The 17,086-nt window shown below is 31.1% G+C and overlaps 1 protein-coding gene across 1 annotated transcript in view; it reads right to left on the bottom strand.

The window, feature by feature from the left end:
• Positions 1–6,418: 6,418 nt before the first annotated feature.
• LOC145334926 (uncharacterized) overlaps positions 6,419–17,086 on the bottom strand; it is a 31,778-nt gene continuing 21,110 nt past the window's right edge. The window contains exons 8-22 of the mRNA XM_080180558.1: positions 15,450–15,508; positions 14,924–14,990; positions 14,556–14,594; positions 14,347–14,440; positions 13,953–14,018; positions 13,617–13,679; positions 13,268–13,339; positions 13,020–13,107; positions 12,752–12,896; positions 12,558–12,628; positions 12,347–12,408; positions 12,217–12,274; positions 11,759–11,815; positions 7,072–7,141; positions 6,419–6,583 (exon numbers count right to left, since the gene is read on the bottom strand). Coding sequence (XP_080036684.1) covers positions 6,502–6,583; positions 7,072–7,141; positions 11,759–11,815; positions 12,217–12,274; positions 12,347–12,408; positions 12,558–12,628; positions 12,752–12,896; positions 13,020–13,107; positions 13,268–13,339; positions 13,617–13,679; positions 13,953–14,018; positions 14,347–14,440; positions 14,556–14,594; positions 14,924–14,990; positions 15,450–15,508 — 1,093 coding nt within the window. The 3' untranslated portion in view covers positions 6,419–6,501. The remainder of the gene's footprint in view (positions 6,584–7,071; positions 7,142–11,758; positions 11,816–12,216; positions 12,275–12,346; positions 12,409–12,557; positions 12,629–12,751; positions 12,897–13,019; positions 13,108–13,267; positions 13,340–13,616; positions 13,680–13,952; positions 14,019–14,346; positions 14,441–14,555; positions 14,595–14,923; positions 14,991–15,449; positions 15,509–17,086) is intronic.

Here is a 17,086-nt window from a genome sequence, read left to right as displayed (position 1 = left end):
TAGCAACCAGAAAGCTACAGCCATTTTATGTAACATACTTTGATATCGTCATGTTCTTAAGGACGAACAAACGTACTGACTCATAGAGAATATTTACAATAACATATATACTCAGCGATCTTAAGGGATAAGACAATGGATAATAAATTGATGACATACCCAATTATAATAAACAATATTACTTCTACTGTAGATCAAAATGATTAGTTAAGAGTTGAGACACTGAAAATTTGAACCAACCAATCAAGATTTAGGGAGTGCTTACATTTAAAACTTTGGGTACCATATGATTTACAGCCCATTGTCTTCTCCCTCCCAGCATATACTTAAGGTTTTAAGAAGCCAATATAAGATATCCAATTATAATATTTTTACAAGAAAATCATTTTTTATGATCCAAAACATGTAATAAAATGCTTTAAAAATTCCATAATTCACGTAAAAATTATTGAGCCTAAATTGGGGTTTATACAAAGCAGAATATATTTAACCATTCTATAATTCAAAGTAAAACAATGTCTGCCCGTCCGTTTGTCTGTACCATCCTTTGAAAATGAGAACAATTATTTTTGGCTAGAATGGTTTAAATGTTAGATTTTTAATGTTACTTATATCTGACTGTTTTAATGTTAATATGTATGTCTTTTAATATCTCATAAAAGGCAGTAACTACAATTTTCAGGTATACTACACATTGGTCCAGAGAAAGTATTAAAATCTTTGGCAGAGATAAATTAAATTCCTAATTCTTATAGTCCTAGAAATCACCACATATAAAAACTAAATTTAAATTTGATGTATTTTAAATCTAAAAGTATTAATCAACAGTTTTAAATGGCATTCTTTTATAGGGGTTATAGAGTAGCTATGATTTCTTACAGCGTATATTCCTGCAAGGTTTAAATTCAATAGGACAATTCTTTAAACTATTTTACTTATGATGAATATTATCCGTTTTGTATGAGAGCCATTAAGCATAAATTATTAGAAAACATGGTTTAGGAATTTGACCCGGGCATCTTTTAACGATGACAGTAGTTCGAAATCTCGGATTTTTTAAGACTTGTTTTGTTCCCCCCCCCCCTTATTTTTGTGTATTAACTGGTGTTTATACAAATGCGCCAATTTCAAAACCCCTACCTAAAATTTTTTTATAATATTTTTTATTAAAACTCAAATTAAAAAGTAGAAAGGCGGTTGACTTATCCCCCTCCCACTTTAATAATACCTAAAGGCTTCTAGGGGGCGTTGCCCCGAGTCTATCTTAAAATAAAAGCTATATCTTGCATTATTTTTTTTCAATTAGGTGTTTGAACACGAATTGCATATAGTAAAAATATTTTTCTTTTTTAATTGTTATCCTAATAAGATAAAAGTTATACTTAAAAATTGTTTTAATAGTTATCATTATATTTTGCATATTTAAAAAAACACCAAAATTGACCAAAATATGCGTATATATTTTGTACTCACTTGCGTCATTTATATTTCAGATTTCTATTACCCTTCATCCTTTTAACTCACCCCCCCCCCACCCCCCACCCCCACCCAACCCTGTCTAACCTAACCCCTAAAACTTAAGGGATAAGACAATGGACGATAAATATATATAGCATTCATATAATGATAAACAAAACAACCCCTTCAGTAAATTAAAATCATTGTTTGAAAAGTTCTTGTATGAACAGTAAGTAAAGTTTTTAAGACAACAAATAAAAGGATGTGTTTATCAAATTTTGGGTACCAATTTTATGTAGAATGTCCCCTCCCTTCCTGAACCTAACCTCATTATCTCAACCCCTTTTTACCACCCTTTAAAACTACAATTGAAATTTTCTAGAAATTTAAGTATTAATCTAAAAACATGGCAGTATTAAGATTTTTAAAGCATAAATGTAAATATGACGCTTTTATCATTATTCCTAATCGCTCTAGAGATCGTCACTTTAATAATTATTGAAATAAAATACTAATAACATAGCAGCTAAAAGACCATTTTGTTTAAAATAGACGTACGGACTTTTTTAAAATTGTTATAGAGTTGCAACACTTTTTCCGAATATTTACAAGAATAACCTTAAATATATTTGTAGTGTTTCTCTTAAAAGTTGTCTAACACAATTGACCTTTAAGCATGAGCCGAAGATTATAAGATGGTTTAAGGCTATTTGATTGGGAAGAAAACTTCAACACTTTTGAATATTAAACATTTCTTTTTTATCTTTATCTAAAAAACTTCCATTTTAAAAAATAATGATTCTACAGTGCCACTTTTCTAAGACATCCTTAGCGAAGAAAAAATTCACAAAATTCAAAAAAGGGATGGAAATTCCATATGTAATGGGCTTTCAAATATTCAATTCATTCTAAGAGTGTATCAAGATATTGAATTTTAACTTTTTAAAGTCTAAAAACTTTAAAATATCAAGTGATTATTCCCATTATTCCCATTACAATTATGAGAAGGGTTGGAGACTTACTTACATTTTAAGATTTGATTATATAGATGCTTAGCATATAACACAGTGCATTATTGTCTAAGGAATCCTCAAAAAAGTTTTAGTTGAAATAAATTAACACGTTTTAGTTTGACCTACGAACTTTATGATAATAATCATAAAATTGCAACACTTTCATGTATGTTAAAGAATCATCCATCTAAGTTTAAAATCGAAAGGACAATTCTAACATGCCTAAATTAACGATAAAAGCTATCCCAACGACGGACTTTTAGAAGACAAGCATATGAACATCTTTCATCAACATATAAGCTTAGTTTTATTAACTATATCAATGTTGTGATAAAAGTATTTTTGCAATTTTATCTTTCTAGCTATTCTTACTTTGCATTTTATTTTTGCTTCAACAGACTTTTTGGCACATTTTGGGTGTTTATACAATAAAGATAATTAGAACAATGTTTAAAAATAGCTATATTTCACACAGAGAGAGGGGACAATGGGCTGATTATTACACTACTCCCCAAAGTTTCATTACGTTTTTTTATTCGTTTGCTTAACAACTTTGGGGACTTTAGTGAATCTTGATTGGTTGATTCATAAAGTTGAGTGTTCAAACGTTTCAACCGCTAATTTTAATGTACAGGAGGGGTAATTTTGTGGATGTACATCAATTTGTCTTATCCCTTTAGATCAATGTATATTTCATCCAACATGAATACAACAATTGTAAAGTTAAAGAATTGAGGGGGGGGGGGGTTAAATAACTGTATGTTTACGGGGTGGGGACCATGTGCCGACTTTTAATTGAATATCAGCCAATAGTGTTGGAAATATTACCACAGTCAAGTTGCTACAAAAGAGCAGAAAGCAATTGGCTAGCAGACTAGAAAGGTCCCCAATGAAACCAGGTAGTTGTCTGGGTTATAAATCTATATTTGTACTTTAATTTAAATGAGGATGACATCATCTAAAAATAGTTAGTCATAAAAAGCATGCATGGTCAAACAGACAAAGAGAGTTGTAAAGCAGACTTCAGTGGTTAAAAATTAATAATAAAATCGCGAATTCTTTATATAAAAGTATACATATATGGGTTTTTTGTGGTATGACCAACAAATCAAATAACCAAGTAAGTCATATTCTAAATGAAAATTTATATGGGAAACTTCACCAAAAAAATCATCAACTTGAAATAATTTTTGCTATATTAAAAAATAACATTTTCTATGAGAACACCGCCAATTTTATGTAAAATATTGGGTAACAAAGTGTCTAACTTTAGCAACATACAATTATTACAAGGTTATGTATTTTCTCATTCGTTGGGATAAAAACCTTGGGTACTCTTATTAAATCTTCATAGGTTTGTACTAACTAGTAGTTTTCAAACTTTTTAACCAATAGTTTTAAACTCAAAAGTGGTACCTTTGTTAATTATTATCGAGCATATACTTCAATTTATCGTCCATTGTCTTCGTCGTCCCATTTTATGTTTTTTATGTTGATGCTATTTGAATCACCAGCGGCTACGCCTCTAACCTCTAAGGACCCTGTTTTCAAAGAGACAGAGAGGTGCTAGAAAAATAGCTTAAAACCATCCGAGATTTAAATCTTAAAGCTGAATAGAAACCCTTGCAGGAGCTATGTGAAGTGAAGCCTACCTAATCAGTTCAGTAGTTAAGATCTTCTGCCTCACACTAAAAGACCTCACTACTTTATATAACAGGATAAAATAACTAACCAACCCTAAATAAATCACCTTGAACACTACTTACAACTTTGTAGCCATACATATTTCAGGGATTTAAAGGGACAATAACCAAAAAATTTATATAATTGATCAACCAAATTACCCCTTCTGTAGATCAAAACTTTGGGTACCATTTTAATTTTCATTCCAATGTACCCTCCCTCCCTGTATACATATATAAATATTTTATGAGAATCAAGGTCAACATTTTTTGATAATAAAAAAAATTTGCACAAAATTTTGGCAAACCCTGTAATTTTTTGCAACATTCCCATGCCAATCTTTGAGTATCTATCTATTTATCTATTTTATGTCTATCTATCTATTCAATAAAACTGTCTGTCTGTTAGTGTATCTATTTATCTTTCTATCTTTCAATTTAACTATCTACCTTTCTATCTATTTATGTAAAATTTGTCTGTCTGTACGTCTATCCATCTATTTTTCTATCTTTTTATTAATCTATCAATATTTCTATCTGTCTATCTAATGTCTATATATCTATCTATCAAACCATCTATATTATTGTTGTCTATACATCTATATACAGTATACGTTACGAAAAATGACCGGTTTTTAAAATGGTCTAGCACCCCCTGTAATGAAGTTATAACCCTATTTTTTGTATGTGTGATCTTTATATACATGTATAATGGGGTTTGTTGCTGTAAATTAGATCAAAGAATATTTTTCAACATTCAGCAGGCTATGAAAGAAAATATTCAAAATGAATAATTCAGACCCTTATGTATTTTAAGTGAATTTTGGTTAAGCCGAAAAATCATAGATTTTGAGGTCTTGATACATACTTTTTGGGCTCAAATGACTTGTATGAGAGCTAGGAAGTCGGGTAAGGTGTCTACGGAGGCAAAGTTTTATGCTGAAGATAAAACTCGAAACAACCCCTATGCTTAAATCAATTTTACTATGTGATTTTTCGGCTTGAGTAAAATTTACTTTAAAAAATAATGGTCTGAATTTTTTCATTTTGAATTTCTTCTTTTATAGCCTGCTGAATGTCGGAAAATGTTCTTTGATCTAATTTACCGCAACAAACACCATTATACATGTATATAAAGATCACACATTCAAAAAATAGGGTTACAACTTTATTACAGGGGGGGCTTGACCATTTTAAAGACCGGTCATTTTTCGTAACGTATACTGTATTTAAAATCAAATTATAAGATCTCGTAACCACTTGACAGATCAAGTTCTCCATTTTACTCAAAGCTAATCTGATTAGCGAAGGAAGTATGTCCTAACAGACAATCTATTTACGTAGAAACGTGGCAATGTCTCCCTTATGCCCAAACAACCAGGGTATTAGGTAAATAAAAAAACAACCAAAAACAACAGTTTCATTGCACGCTTTTGGTTGAAAAACCAAACTGCGTATGGTAATTAGTAACGCCTGTCTATTGCCCAAGTTTTACCTCTCATTCTTAATGTCATATACCTAGCATAGCAGCAGTAGGTACTGTTTTTAACTTCTCTAGTATGACGCAGTGTCCGACAGCAAGCCGTCGAAACATTATCAATTAAGCTAAAAATTTACTATAATTTTTATAACATTTAATATTTAGTTTTTTTTTATCAAAATTAAACATTAAAAGCCTTTAACCACTAAAAATCAAGTAATCGAGTACTTACACAGAAATCCTTCATACAAAGTATTTGTATTTATGCTTCTAGATACTGAATGCATTGTTACTTAAGAGATATAAGTTTTCCGGAATTGTAATGTAGGGAGTAGATTTGAAATCTGCATCAAATTTTGAGGATTTTTTATAAAATTCGTTTTTTGTATAATTCTTTATCTAAAAGCGGAAATACAAATAAAGTTAATTAATTTTGGCATCTGTGATTGGTGGATTTAAAAAATCTGCGCTCTGATTGGATGTCGTACATCATTCAACCAATTAGAGCGCAGGTAGTTTAAAATCCACCTATCCTATTGGTCAAAATTAATTAACTTAAAATGTATTTTCGCTTTTAGATAAAGAATTATACAAAAAACGAATTTTATAAAAAATCCTTAAAATTTGATGCAGATTTCAAATCTACTCCCTACATTAAAATTCCGGAAAACTTATATCTCTTATTGTTACTATATACTTATTAATGTTCGTTTGTCTGACTTTCTGGTTTTCTACGCTTCAATTTAATGGATGTTGTCATCCTGATTTAAATAAGAATTAAGAAATTTTATATAAAGAATTTATTACAGTTTTCAATAACATTAACATATTCTTTTCATTATAAATAAACATTAAAAGCCTTCAATTGCTAGAAATCACTAGTGTTTACACAAACATCCTTCATATCCTCCCCCAAAATCTGATGGATCCACGGTACCATTTTCTTTACCCTAAAAATTGGTAGATTTTTGGAGAGGTTTGGAGATTTTTTGTTCTAATTATTTTTTAAAATACATAACTAATAAAAGTATGGGGATGTCTGTAACTTAGGATCTGTTTAAGCGCTATACCGATATAGTCCTCCCTTGAAGTGAAGCTTCCCTAAAACCTCTGATTACAAAACCTTTTTCTGAAAACATCATCTATAAAGTTTTTTTTTAATTGCATTATCCTTTTCTTATCCTCAAAAACTTTAACTGTGATTGATTGGCTCCTTGCTAACAGTGTTCAAATATTTCAACCAATAATCGTAGTCTTAGTAATATGTTCATCATATTCATTGGGGATGTACATTAATTTATCGTTCATTGTCTTATCCTTTAAGATCCATGCATTTATGTAATATCTTTAATATATTTAATATCTTCAGTATGACACTGTCAGGGTTTGAACTCTAACATACAAGGAATGACATGATGTCCAGGCTTAATAAATGTACCTGACATAATGTGTAGGATTATTAAGACCTCCACAATTTCCAAGCAACCCCCTTCCTCCACTTACAACACCTTTATAATTACAATGGATATCATATATGTGGATATTATGACAGGGAAAAATTTGTCGTCATTTTAAGTTTCTAATAAGGAACTCATTTATTGTCTGTTCGTTCATCCACAATGAGGAAAGGGATGTGATAAAGTGGGTGGATCATTGGATGGGTACGAGAGTTTCTTTATTTTAGCCAGCTGGGATTATCACTTTATTAGAGTACATAAAAATCTGGTGCATCATCCAAGTAATTTATAACTATTTGTATATCATGAACATATTACATATCTTGTAAAGTTCCGGAACAAGATAATTTGAGAAAATATATCTCTGATGATTAAAATGGCTATTTTTGATTGATAAACAAAATGTTTGTAAACATTTAAGTTTAAAGGAATAAAATCTTTTTTGCTCAAGAGAAAAAATGATGGAATGACAGCTCATCATCAATTGACAGGAAAAGAAATTTGCATGTTTAATAATTTTGAATGTTTTTAACCGTGAAAGAATTTTTATATATCATAGGCATTTTGAAAAATTTAGTTGTTAGTCATTAGGCACTTTTGAATTGGTATAAAATTGTAGTACGGCATATAACCAACCCAAATTACAATTAATATGCTACTTAAAATAGTTAATATTTTAACTAACAAAAAACTTTGGCAAAATAGCATATTATATTGATACCTAAAGATTTTTTTCTTTCCTTGTGTTTAAAAATGAGGGGAATTTTATAAAATCTTAATTTATTGTTACGTGCTATAATTGTTCAAACACTGATCTATTATCCATTGTCTTATCATTTATGATCCTATCATAAAAATTTATACATTGTTTTTTTTTCATAATTGTGTAATAAAATTTAAAAACAAGATTGACAACAATTAAAGGATGCCTGCAAGAAATAGCACGCTTTAACTGCTGAAAGACTGCCACAAGTAGACCCAATACCCAAAATTTGAAGCCTTCAGCTTCAATAACAAAAAAGTTCTAGGCATTTCAAAATAGCATTTTATGTACAATGAATATTTTGAAAGATTTCCAATGCTCATAAAAGAAAAAACAATATTAAACTACTTCGCCTAGACACAAAATTATAACCTTATCTTTGTCAGAAACTTAGATTGCCTGTAACTGATTACATTTTTATAATAAAAACACCACATTTCATAGTCAAAATCTATGAAAAAAATTCGATTTAAATTGCATTTGTAAACGAAAATCATAGCGGAAAAAAAGGGGTAAACTAATACAAGCTCAGCTGTGATTGGTTGCTTAGCTGATTCAGCCTTCTGATTGGCTACAGTACACTCGGTACAATGCAAGTTAAACTTAATTTTTTTTAATGATTTTGACTATAAAAATGGGTATTTTTATTGTAAAAATATAATTAGTTACTGGCAATCTAAATTTATGACAAAAATAAGCTTATAATTTAGTGTCTAGACCACGTAGTTTAATTTCAAAATTTCTAACATTAGCATTAAAATTCTTTCCAATTTTCATTGTACATAAAATGTCATTTTAAAATGCCTAGAACTTTTTTGTTATAGAAGCTGAAGGCTTCAAATTTTGGGTATTGGGTCTACTTGTGGCAGTCTTTCAGCAGTTAAAGCGTGGTATTTCTTGCAGGCTTCCTTTAATAATGAAACTTGACTCCTGCTATTGAGACAATCCTTACATCATGGAATTGTAAACTATTTCATGATTATTTCTTCAAAGTAATAAAGGAGGAGTTGGTATGATACTTGACAAAACTGCCTCCAAAGCACTAATTGAATGGTATCCAGTAAGTGACAGAATATTAGTTGTGAGACTAAATGCAAAATATACCAAAGTAACCTTAATACAAGTATATGCTCCTACCAACCAAGCAAGTGATGAAGATAAGAATAGGTTTTATGACCAGCTTCAAAGAACCTATGAAAAATCTCATCCACATGACCTGACAGTTGTTATGGGCGATCTCAATGCCAAAGTTGGCCAGGATTACCTTGGCTCTGAACGCTGTATGGGAAAGCATGGAGTAGGAGAAAGAAATGAAAATGGTGAAATGTTTCTGGATTTCTGTATGAGAAATAATCTGACAATTGGTGGAACTATTTTTCAACATCCAAATGTACATAAATGTACATGGGTCTCCCCAGACAAGTCATATACAAATCAAATTGATCATATGGCTATAAACAGTAAGTGGAGAAGCTCGCTGCTTGATGTAAGAGTAAGGAGAGGGGCAGATGTTAATAGTGATCACTTTTTAGTCTTAGGCAAATTTCGTTTAAAACTAAAGAAGTCTACAGCAGAAGATAAAAGAAACAAAGTATTTGATGTCACCAAATTAAAAGATCCACTTGTTAAACAAGAATTTAAATTAAACCTCCAAAACAGATTCCAAAACCTACAGGTACTAGATGAAACAGAAACTGTTGAATCATGTTGGAATAACATAAAAGAATGTTATCAGAAAAGTGCTGAAGAAGTTATTGGTTTCAAAAAGAAAGAGAGGAAAGAGTGGATCTCTGATGATACTTGGAATCTTATAGAAGAAAGAAAAACTATGAGAGAAAAGGTATTAAATGAAGAAAATTTGTTGAGAAAGAGAGAACTAGAAACAGAATACCAAAGACAAGACAAAGCTGTTAAGAGAAACGCTAGAAGAGATAAAAGAAAGTTTGCTGCAGACTTAGCTGATGAAGCAGAGGAAGCAGCTAGAGTTGGTAACACTGCTAAACTCTACAAAATCACCAAGAAACTTTCAGGCAAATCTCAAAGTAAGTCCAATCCTATTAAAGACAGACATGGAAATAAAATCACAAATGATAAAGAGGTAGCAGAACGTTGGAAAGAACACTTTCAACAAGTCTTGAACCAAAATGAACCTGAAGAGGACATTGGTGATCTTATTAACCAACCTGTATTAGATATTGATATCAATGAACCAACCAGACAAGAAATTAAGAATGCCATTGATAGCATGAAGAAAAACAAAGCTCCAGGTGTAGATGGCATTCAAGCAGAACTGCTCCAAGCAGATACAGATTTAAGTGCTGATCTTCTGAATAAATTATTTAAACTTATTTGGAATTCTGAAGAAATACCAAATGATTGGCAAAAAGGAATGATAGTCAGAATACCAAAAAAAGGCGATCTCAGCCTGTGTGACAACTGGAGAGGAATAACTCTTATTTCTGTTCCAGGCAAAGTCTTTTGTAAAATATTATTGATAAGAATAGATGAAGAAATTGATTCCAAGTTAAGAGAAGAACAGGCGGGTTTTAGGAAAGGTAGAGGCTGCATAGATCAAATTCTGGCATTGAGAAACATTATTGAACAATGTCTAGAGTGGAACAAAGAACTACACATCAACTTTGTAGACTTTAAAAAAGCCTTTGATTCTGTGCATCGCCCAGCTATTTGGAAAATCCTTAAATCCTATGGCCTACCTGATAAAATTATCCAAATGATCAAACTGTTTTATGAAAATTATGAATGCAGTGTTATATGTGAAAATGATCTCACAGAATGGTTCAATGTCAACACAGGAGTCAGACAAGGTTGCATCTTATCACCAATTTTGTTTTTGATAACAATAGATTGGGTAATGAGAAAAACTATAGATCAGAAACGGGGTGTTGAACTAACATCTGATGATGATCTTGAAGATCTTGACTTTGCCGATGATTTGGCACTCCTTGCTGAATCATTAGAAAATTTGCAAATCAAAACTACAAGACTAGAAAATTTTGCTAAGCTTGTGGGATTACAAATAAATGTTAATAAGACCAAGATAATGCAATTCCAAAATAACAATGGTAACATAACAATTGGGGATGAAACTGTTGAAAAGGTAGACTCCTTTACATACCTTGGAACTACAATTAGCACAGAAGAAGGTACTAGCAAGGACATACAAAGTAGACTTGCTAAAGCAAGAACTGCCTTTTCAATGTTAAGACCAATATGGAGATCTACTAAATATTCCCGCAAAACCAAACTTAAAATATTTAAAAGCAATGTTATGTCAGTATTACTTTATGGTGCTGAATGCTGGAGGATAACACAATGTGATTTGAATAAACTCGAAGTTTTTCAAAACAGATGTCTAAGACAGATTCACAATATCTTCTGGCCTACAACTATTTCAAACATAAATTTACATAAAATTTCAAATGCATCAACAATTGAACAAACTCTTGAAACAAGGAGACTAAAATTACTTGGCCACGTGTTCAGAATGCATGATTCTAGACTCACCAAAAAGTCCATAGAATGGGAACCCACCTTGGGCACCAGAAGGAGGGGGAGACCAAAGAAAACATGGCGGTCAACCATAAGAGATGACCTTAGGAACAGACAGCTGACTTGGAATACTGCCAGAACAGCTGCCCAGGACAGACGAGGATGGAGAACTCTGCTACAGCCTCTTGCTCCAACTGTGGAGAATTGAGATGGTAAGGGTAAGGTAATAAAGGTTTAAGATTATGCATTCCAATGAAAATTTTACACTAATATGAAGCCTTTATTTAGAAAATATTTTAATAGGTACCTACTCACTACTTATAAGAATGATTATAATTATGTTTTTATTATTATTTTTAGGTACACTTGAAATATTGTGCAGGTATTTAATTTACCTAAAACAACAAATCTTTTAGGTCCATAATTAGGTGCTTCCACAAACACTGGACCTCCTTAAATTAGTTAAAATCATTAAGATTAAAACCAAATATTAAAACCTGAAATTAGTTAATATTTAGACCGCTTTCCTAGTATCAACCTTTTAAATTAAATAAACTATGTTTTTTATCCCTTTTGCAGTCATATCTTTTAAATTGAATATTTATGGTAAATTTTTCTACCTACATAATCATCAATCCAATATTCTGTCCAATTAATGATAAATTTTTGCACCCATAGTAATTGTACCCTAAATTTTGAAGGGAGAGAGTAAACAAAATATTATAGCTTGAAACCATCCTGTATTCGACTCTATGTTAAGTTCCATGAAATGGTTATGTTGTTGGCAAAGTCTTAACTTCATATTTTTGGATAAGATTGTGTATTAGTATCAACTACCTATGAAGCTACTTACCTGAATCCCCATTACAAGTGCCCACAGAATGGACATATTTCTGGATTCCAGGTAAAATCTAGATAATGAATAAAGGTAAAAAACAATCCTTAGGAAACAAAAATTTATTGAATATCCATAGTGTACTAACTTGTAATCTGTGCTGGAATCTTTCTGCTTTCTCTTGCTCTGTTAATCTCTCATATGTGTTCCCTAAATAAAAATAATGATTGTTAATCGGTAGGCAGATTAGCTAGTTTATTGGAGAACTCTCAGTTCTCCAGGACTCAACAAAATTGTTTGAGATGAGGTTTATTCAGTTGGAACCAAATAAGATTTTTATTTAATTATAGTTTTTCTACCTGGTTTCTTCAGCCAAGCATCAAATTTTAGAGGCTTCAATGATCCAATACAAAGAACCTCAGGCTCAACTAATAAATTATGATTGTTTTAGATTAAAACTATCTATTTCAATGTAATTTTTTGTACCACCAAAATGTTATCTACTAAAATGTTGTTCTCAAACATGAGGATTATTGTCAATTTATTAGTTCCTGCAACTCTCTGATGAATAGAAGCATCAACAAACTTATCACACAGAAAGTCATCAAGAATATCCACTCCTTCCTCCAGAGCTCGCAGTGTATTCTTTGGACTTTCTTCAAGAAAGCAATCTCTGCTGCAAAATCCCCAAGATTCTGACATTCAGATATCAAATGGCTAAAATTTGATAATGTAAGTCTTGAAAGAAAATATTAATTGTTTTGATACAAGGATCAAATTCCCTTTAATAATTTAATATTATGCCACAAATTTGATTCCTGTTTTGACTAGTGTTCTTGCAGAGAAATCAGCAGCATCATCTATTACTTTACACCAACCTTGGGAGTCTTTCAAAGCTGATTCTGATCTAACCAAGAAACCAAATTTGAAACCCTTGACAAAAACTTTTTAAAAAATTTAAAATGGACACCTGCCATAATATTTATTAAGTGAATTAAATTTTAATATTATAATATTTCTTTCTTAGGAGAGATATTAAGTTTTTGATTGGTAAAATAGGTGACTTCCTGTAGCAGTATGAAGTTAAGACACCAGTTTTGCTGAAAATTGGATACTGACTCTCTAAGATCACAATTTCTTCCTAAGATAAAGTGTAATTTTTTCTATAACTTTTAGGGAATCTTTAGATTAGTCACTAATAAGTTTCTAAATTCATAGGTAATATTTTGAATAGTCCAGGAAATTTAGACAGATTCCAAACAAACAAATTCATTTTTTTGAAAAGATTATAACTAATGTTATCTAAATCATAACTGAACTTTTTAGCAGAACTATCTTGTTGCATTATTCTCTCTTATCTGATAACATTGTATAAGAGGTATTTAATATCAAGTCCTAAAATTTTTTAAAAATTATACCTTGTCTTCTGGTATTGTGTTGGGAGTTGTAGGACTGCTAAAAAATTGTTTACATTCTTCTGTCTTTTCAGAAAATAATTATGTTTTTTAATATCTTTTTTAAAACTTATGATTTCAATGATTAAAATTTTAAGGGGTGCAGTTTATATACTATTATGTAATATTTATTTGTTTATCCTTTTGTCTTGATATAAGATATAGATTGTAATAGAAACAACTACCTATAGTTTTATTTTTAAAGTTTCTTATAGGATGCAAATAGCCGTCCTTGTTATCATTTTTTGAGAATCAAGATTCAAAAACATTTATATTGAATACTTGTAATCATCTTGTGACCTGGGGTGGGGGTGTAGTTTTGCAGTTGTCATACATTTCACACATGTGATACTTTGATGCACCATACTATAATAGAAGGAAAATTTGTACGTTTAATTATAGATAGAGTAGGACATCATCTTTGGCTGTGCTACTAATTATACTGTTGTTTAAAAATGATTCTATTATAATAAATGCAGAGTTCATATATATATATATATGTATATATAGGATAAAAGAGTCAATGTCTAAATCATATTTCATCATTTTGAAAAATTAAAAAAGGGTTCTTACGTTAAAATTTTAGACTGTTTAGCATAGCTTAAATTGATTATAAGAAGAGTTTTACAAATGTTTTGTGATCCTGTATTGTAATTTTTTTTCACTGACATTTTACACAGAAAATATCAATTACCTGATCAGTGAGGCAGGTTCTCCTTTTATATTTTCCATATCCTGCCAGGAATACCTGGTTCTGGCCAGTGTAAGCTGGCCCAAGACCATGATCTGTATGGTCATCAACAATTATCTAATGTTTCATTTATTTGGATTGGATACCATTGCATTAAATGTTTAGTGATGCCAAGCATTTTAAATAAAACTATTAAATAATTGTCAATCCCTTTGAAGTTCATTCCAGGTAGGCATGCAGTTACAATATCTTTCATTTTATATTCCTTTCAAAGTATGGAATTTAAAATGATAATAGTTTCTTGCATCCTTGTATAAACAGCTTAGTGGGAATATAAAATGGGAAATCTTATCTTGGGGCTAAAAAGACTGGTTTTAATATTATGATTGTATATTTTTATATTCCTAGAAAATTTAATATGGATATAATATGATGCTAGACATGATTTTTCCATATTACTGAAAATTGGTTTCACATCACAGGATATTAATCTGTTTCAAATGAATATGAGAAAATATATAAATGCATTCTGAAACTTGAAAGATTCTTATTCAACATTTTTTAAAAGGAAGACAATCCTGCAGGAGCTGGTTCAGCCAGTTTGACCAGCATGATGTCGTATCCACCAAAAGTTCCATAGGATCCACCTTAATTCTTGTATTGCTAGATTTTTAAATAACTTATATTGGTTTATATGAATGTTTTAGCCATTCATTTTAATAGACTCTCTTAACATCAATGATTGAGTCATTGTTCAGTAGAATATTCACAACAATATTTAGTTTTTCTAAAAATAATTTTTACTGAGGTAGTTTGATTTTTTCCAAAGCAATACAGCTAGACTGAGAGACCAAGATGGCTTTGTGTTGATGCTTATTAGTAAGCAAAAAAATTAGATTGACTTGAAGAGCATAAATGTCAGACCAATTCACAACTAAATTGAACTTGGTCAGGGGAATCTTTGCAAAAAAAAAGTTACAATCTATCCTAAGTAAATACTGAGTAATTCACATTTCTCCAGTTGCCTCTCCGTTAAATGGACAGACTGACAAAGTGAGCAATAGAATAGTTTTACTATCTAAAATCTAGCAAAACACCAAGTGCACCTCCATGATAACCATTAACATGTCGTACCACAAACTTTATTCTTATCTTGTGACCATTCCTAAAAATTATATCAGCTATATAAGGAATACAAATTTTGCATAAGGGATAGAATATATTTACAAAATTTTCAAAATTGAAAGAAAAATCATAAGAGCTAGGGGGGGGGGAGATTTTGTATTTTTTTTGGGGGGGGGGGAGGTGGACTACCCTCATTTATTTTTTTTTGGGGGGGGAGGAGGTTGAATACACTCTTTTTAATTTTTTTTTGGAGGGGGTGTACCACCCCCAAAGAAAATAGCTTTAAACCAATATGAATATTCCCTGAAGAGTAGAGACGGCCCAATCGGTTCCGTGGATACTGAAATCTTAAGCTTTTGACAGACAGACAGACAAACAAATAGACATTGTTCTACTTTGTATTATACTTGTACATAATAAATGTTAATATAATAATTTCCGTTAGTGTAAACTAGAAACCGAACTGTGTTATTTTTACGCCAGGATTTGAGAACAATATTTAGCATCTAGTAGTATTTTTGTGTACACTTTAGAAAATTTAATCATATATCTATTATATACATATTTTGATGTTTAAGCAATACATCTATAATACAAAGTAGCTTGATGTCTGTCCGTCTGTCCGTCTGTCCGTCTGACCGTCTGTCCGTCTGTCTGTCCCTTAAGATCTCGGTAACCACTGAACCGATTGGATTCTACTCTTCAGGGTATATACCTATTGGTCCTGTGGTGGTTTTAAGCTATTTTCTTGGGGGGTGGGACACCCCTAACCCCCCCAAAAACAAAAAAATCCCCCCCCCATTTTTTTTTTTTTTTTTTTTTTTTTTTTTTGCAGAAGATTTCCTTGGTCCTTTGTTCAAAAATATTTTTTATTCCAGCATTTATTTTGAATGAAAGAATAGCAACATTCTCTCACTAAAAACAATAAATATTAATTTTTTACAAATTTCGCCTTAATTTTTTTTATCACCTCTTGGGGCAAAGCCCCTAGAGGCTAGGGGCGAAGCCGCTAGTACAATATAAAACAAGGATGGCAACATCCATGACCATAAGTAGCAAAGCACATAATCTATTATGAAATAGACAAACGGACATTTGAGTTATAGAGCAGGTTATCTGTTATCATAAAAAAAAGATAATATACAAAAACTTAAAATCACAAACTTTAACCCTTACAGATCGGGGGGGGGGTCATATTGACCCCCCCCCCCCTTCTAGTTTTTTCAATGTCATTTTTTTTGTAGGTAAGATAGAGAGTTGTGATTTCATGACTTTGTAAGTTTAGTAATTATACGTCGGCAAGAGTTGATTTTATTAGGATATCTGGTCTGTGTCGGTCGTGGTGTCCGGTCAAAGTCGGTTGGGTAGCACCAAAATTAAAAAAAAAATTCTAAATAAATCTTAATTTCTACATTATGACTTTTGTATATAAGGTAGAAACCTAATTTTTTTTTTTGGTGAATACTGAGATATCAATGACCTTATGAATAAAGTGGTGTTATGACCGTTTGACCGCACTCTGACCGACTTTATGACCGATTTTTGTCCGGCTTTTACTACAGACATATATCATGAATATCGTGGCTTCTATTACAGCTAGAGACCTATAACTTTTTTT

The sequence above is a fragment of the Acartia tonsa genome, chromosome 13 (assembly GCF_053477335.1).
Source record: "Acartia tonsa isolate MP-2025a chromosome 13, ASM5347733v1, whole genome shotgun sequence".
Taxonomy (NCBI): domain Eukaryota; kingdom Metazoa; phylum Arthropoda; class Copepoda; order Calanoida; family Acartiidae; genus Acartia; species Acartia tonsa.
The sequence above is the reverse complement of the archived record's forward strand: the minus strand, read 5'-3'. Positions and strand labels throughout refer to the sequence as shown.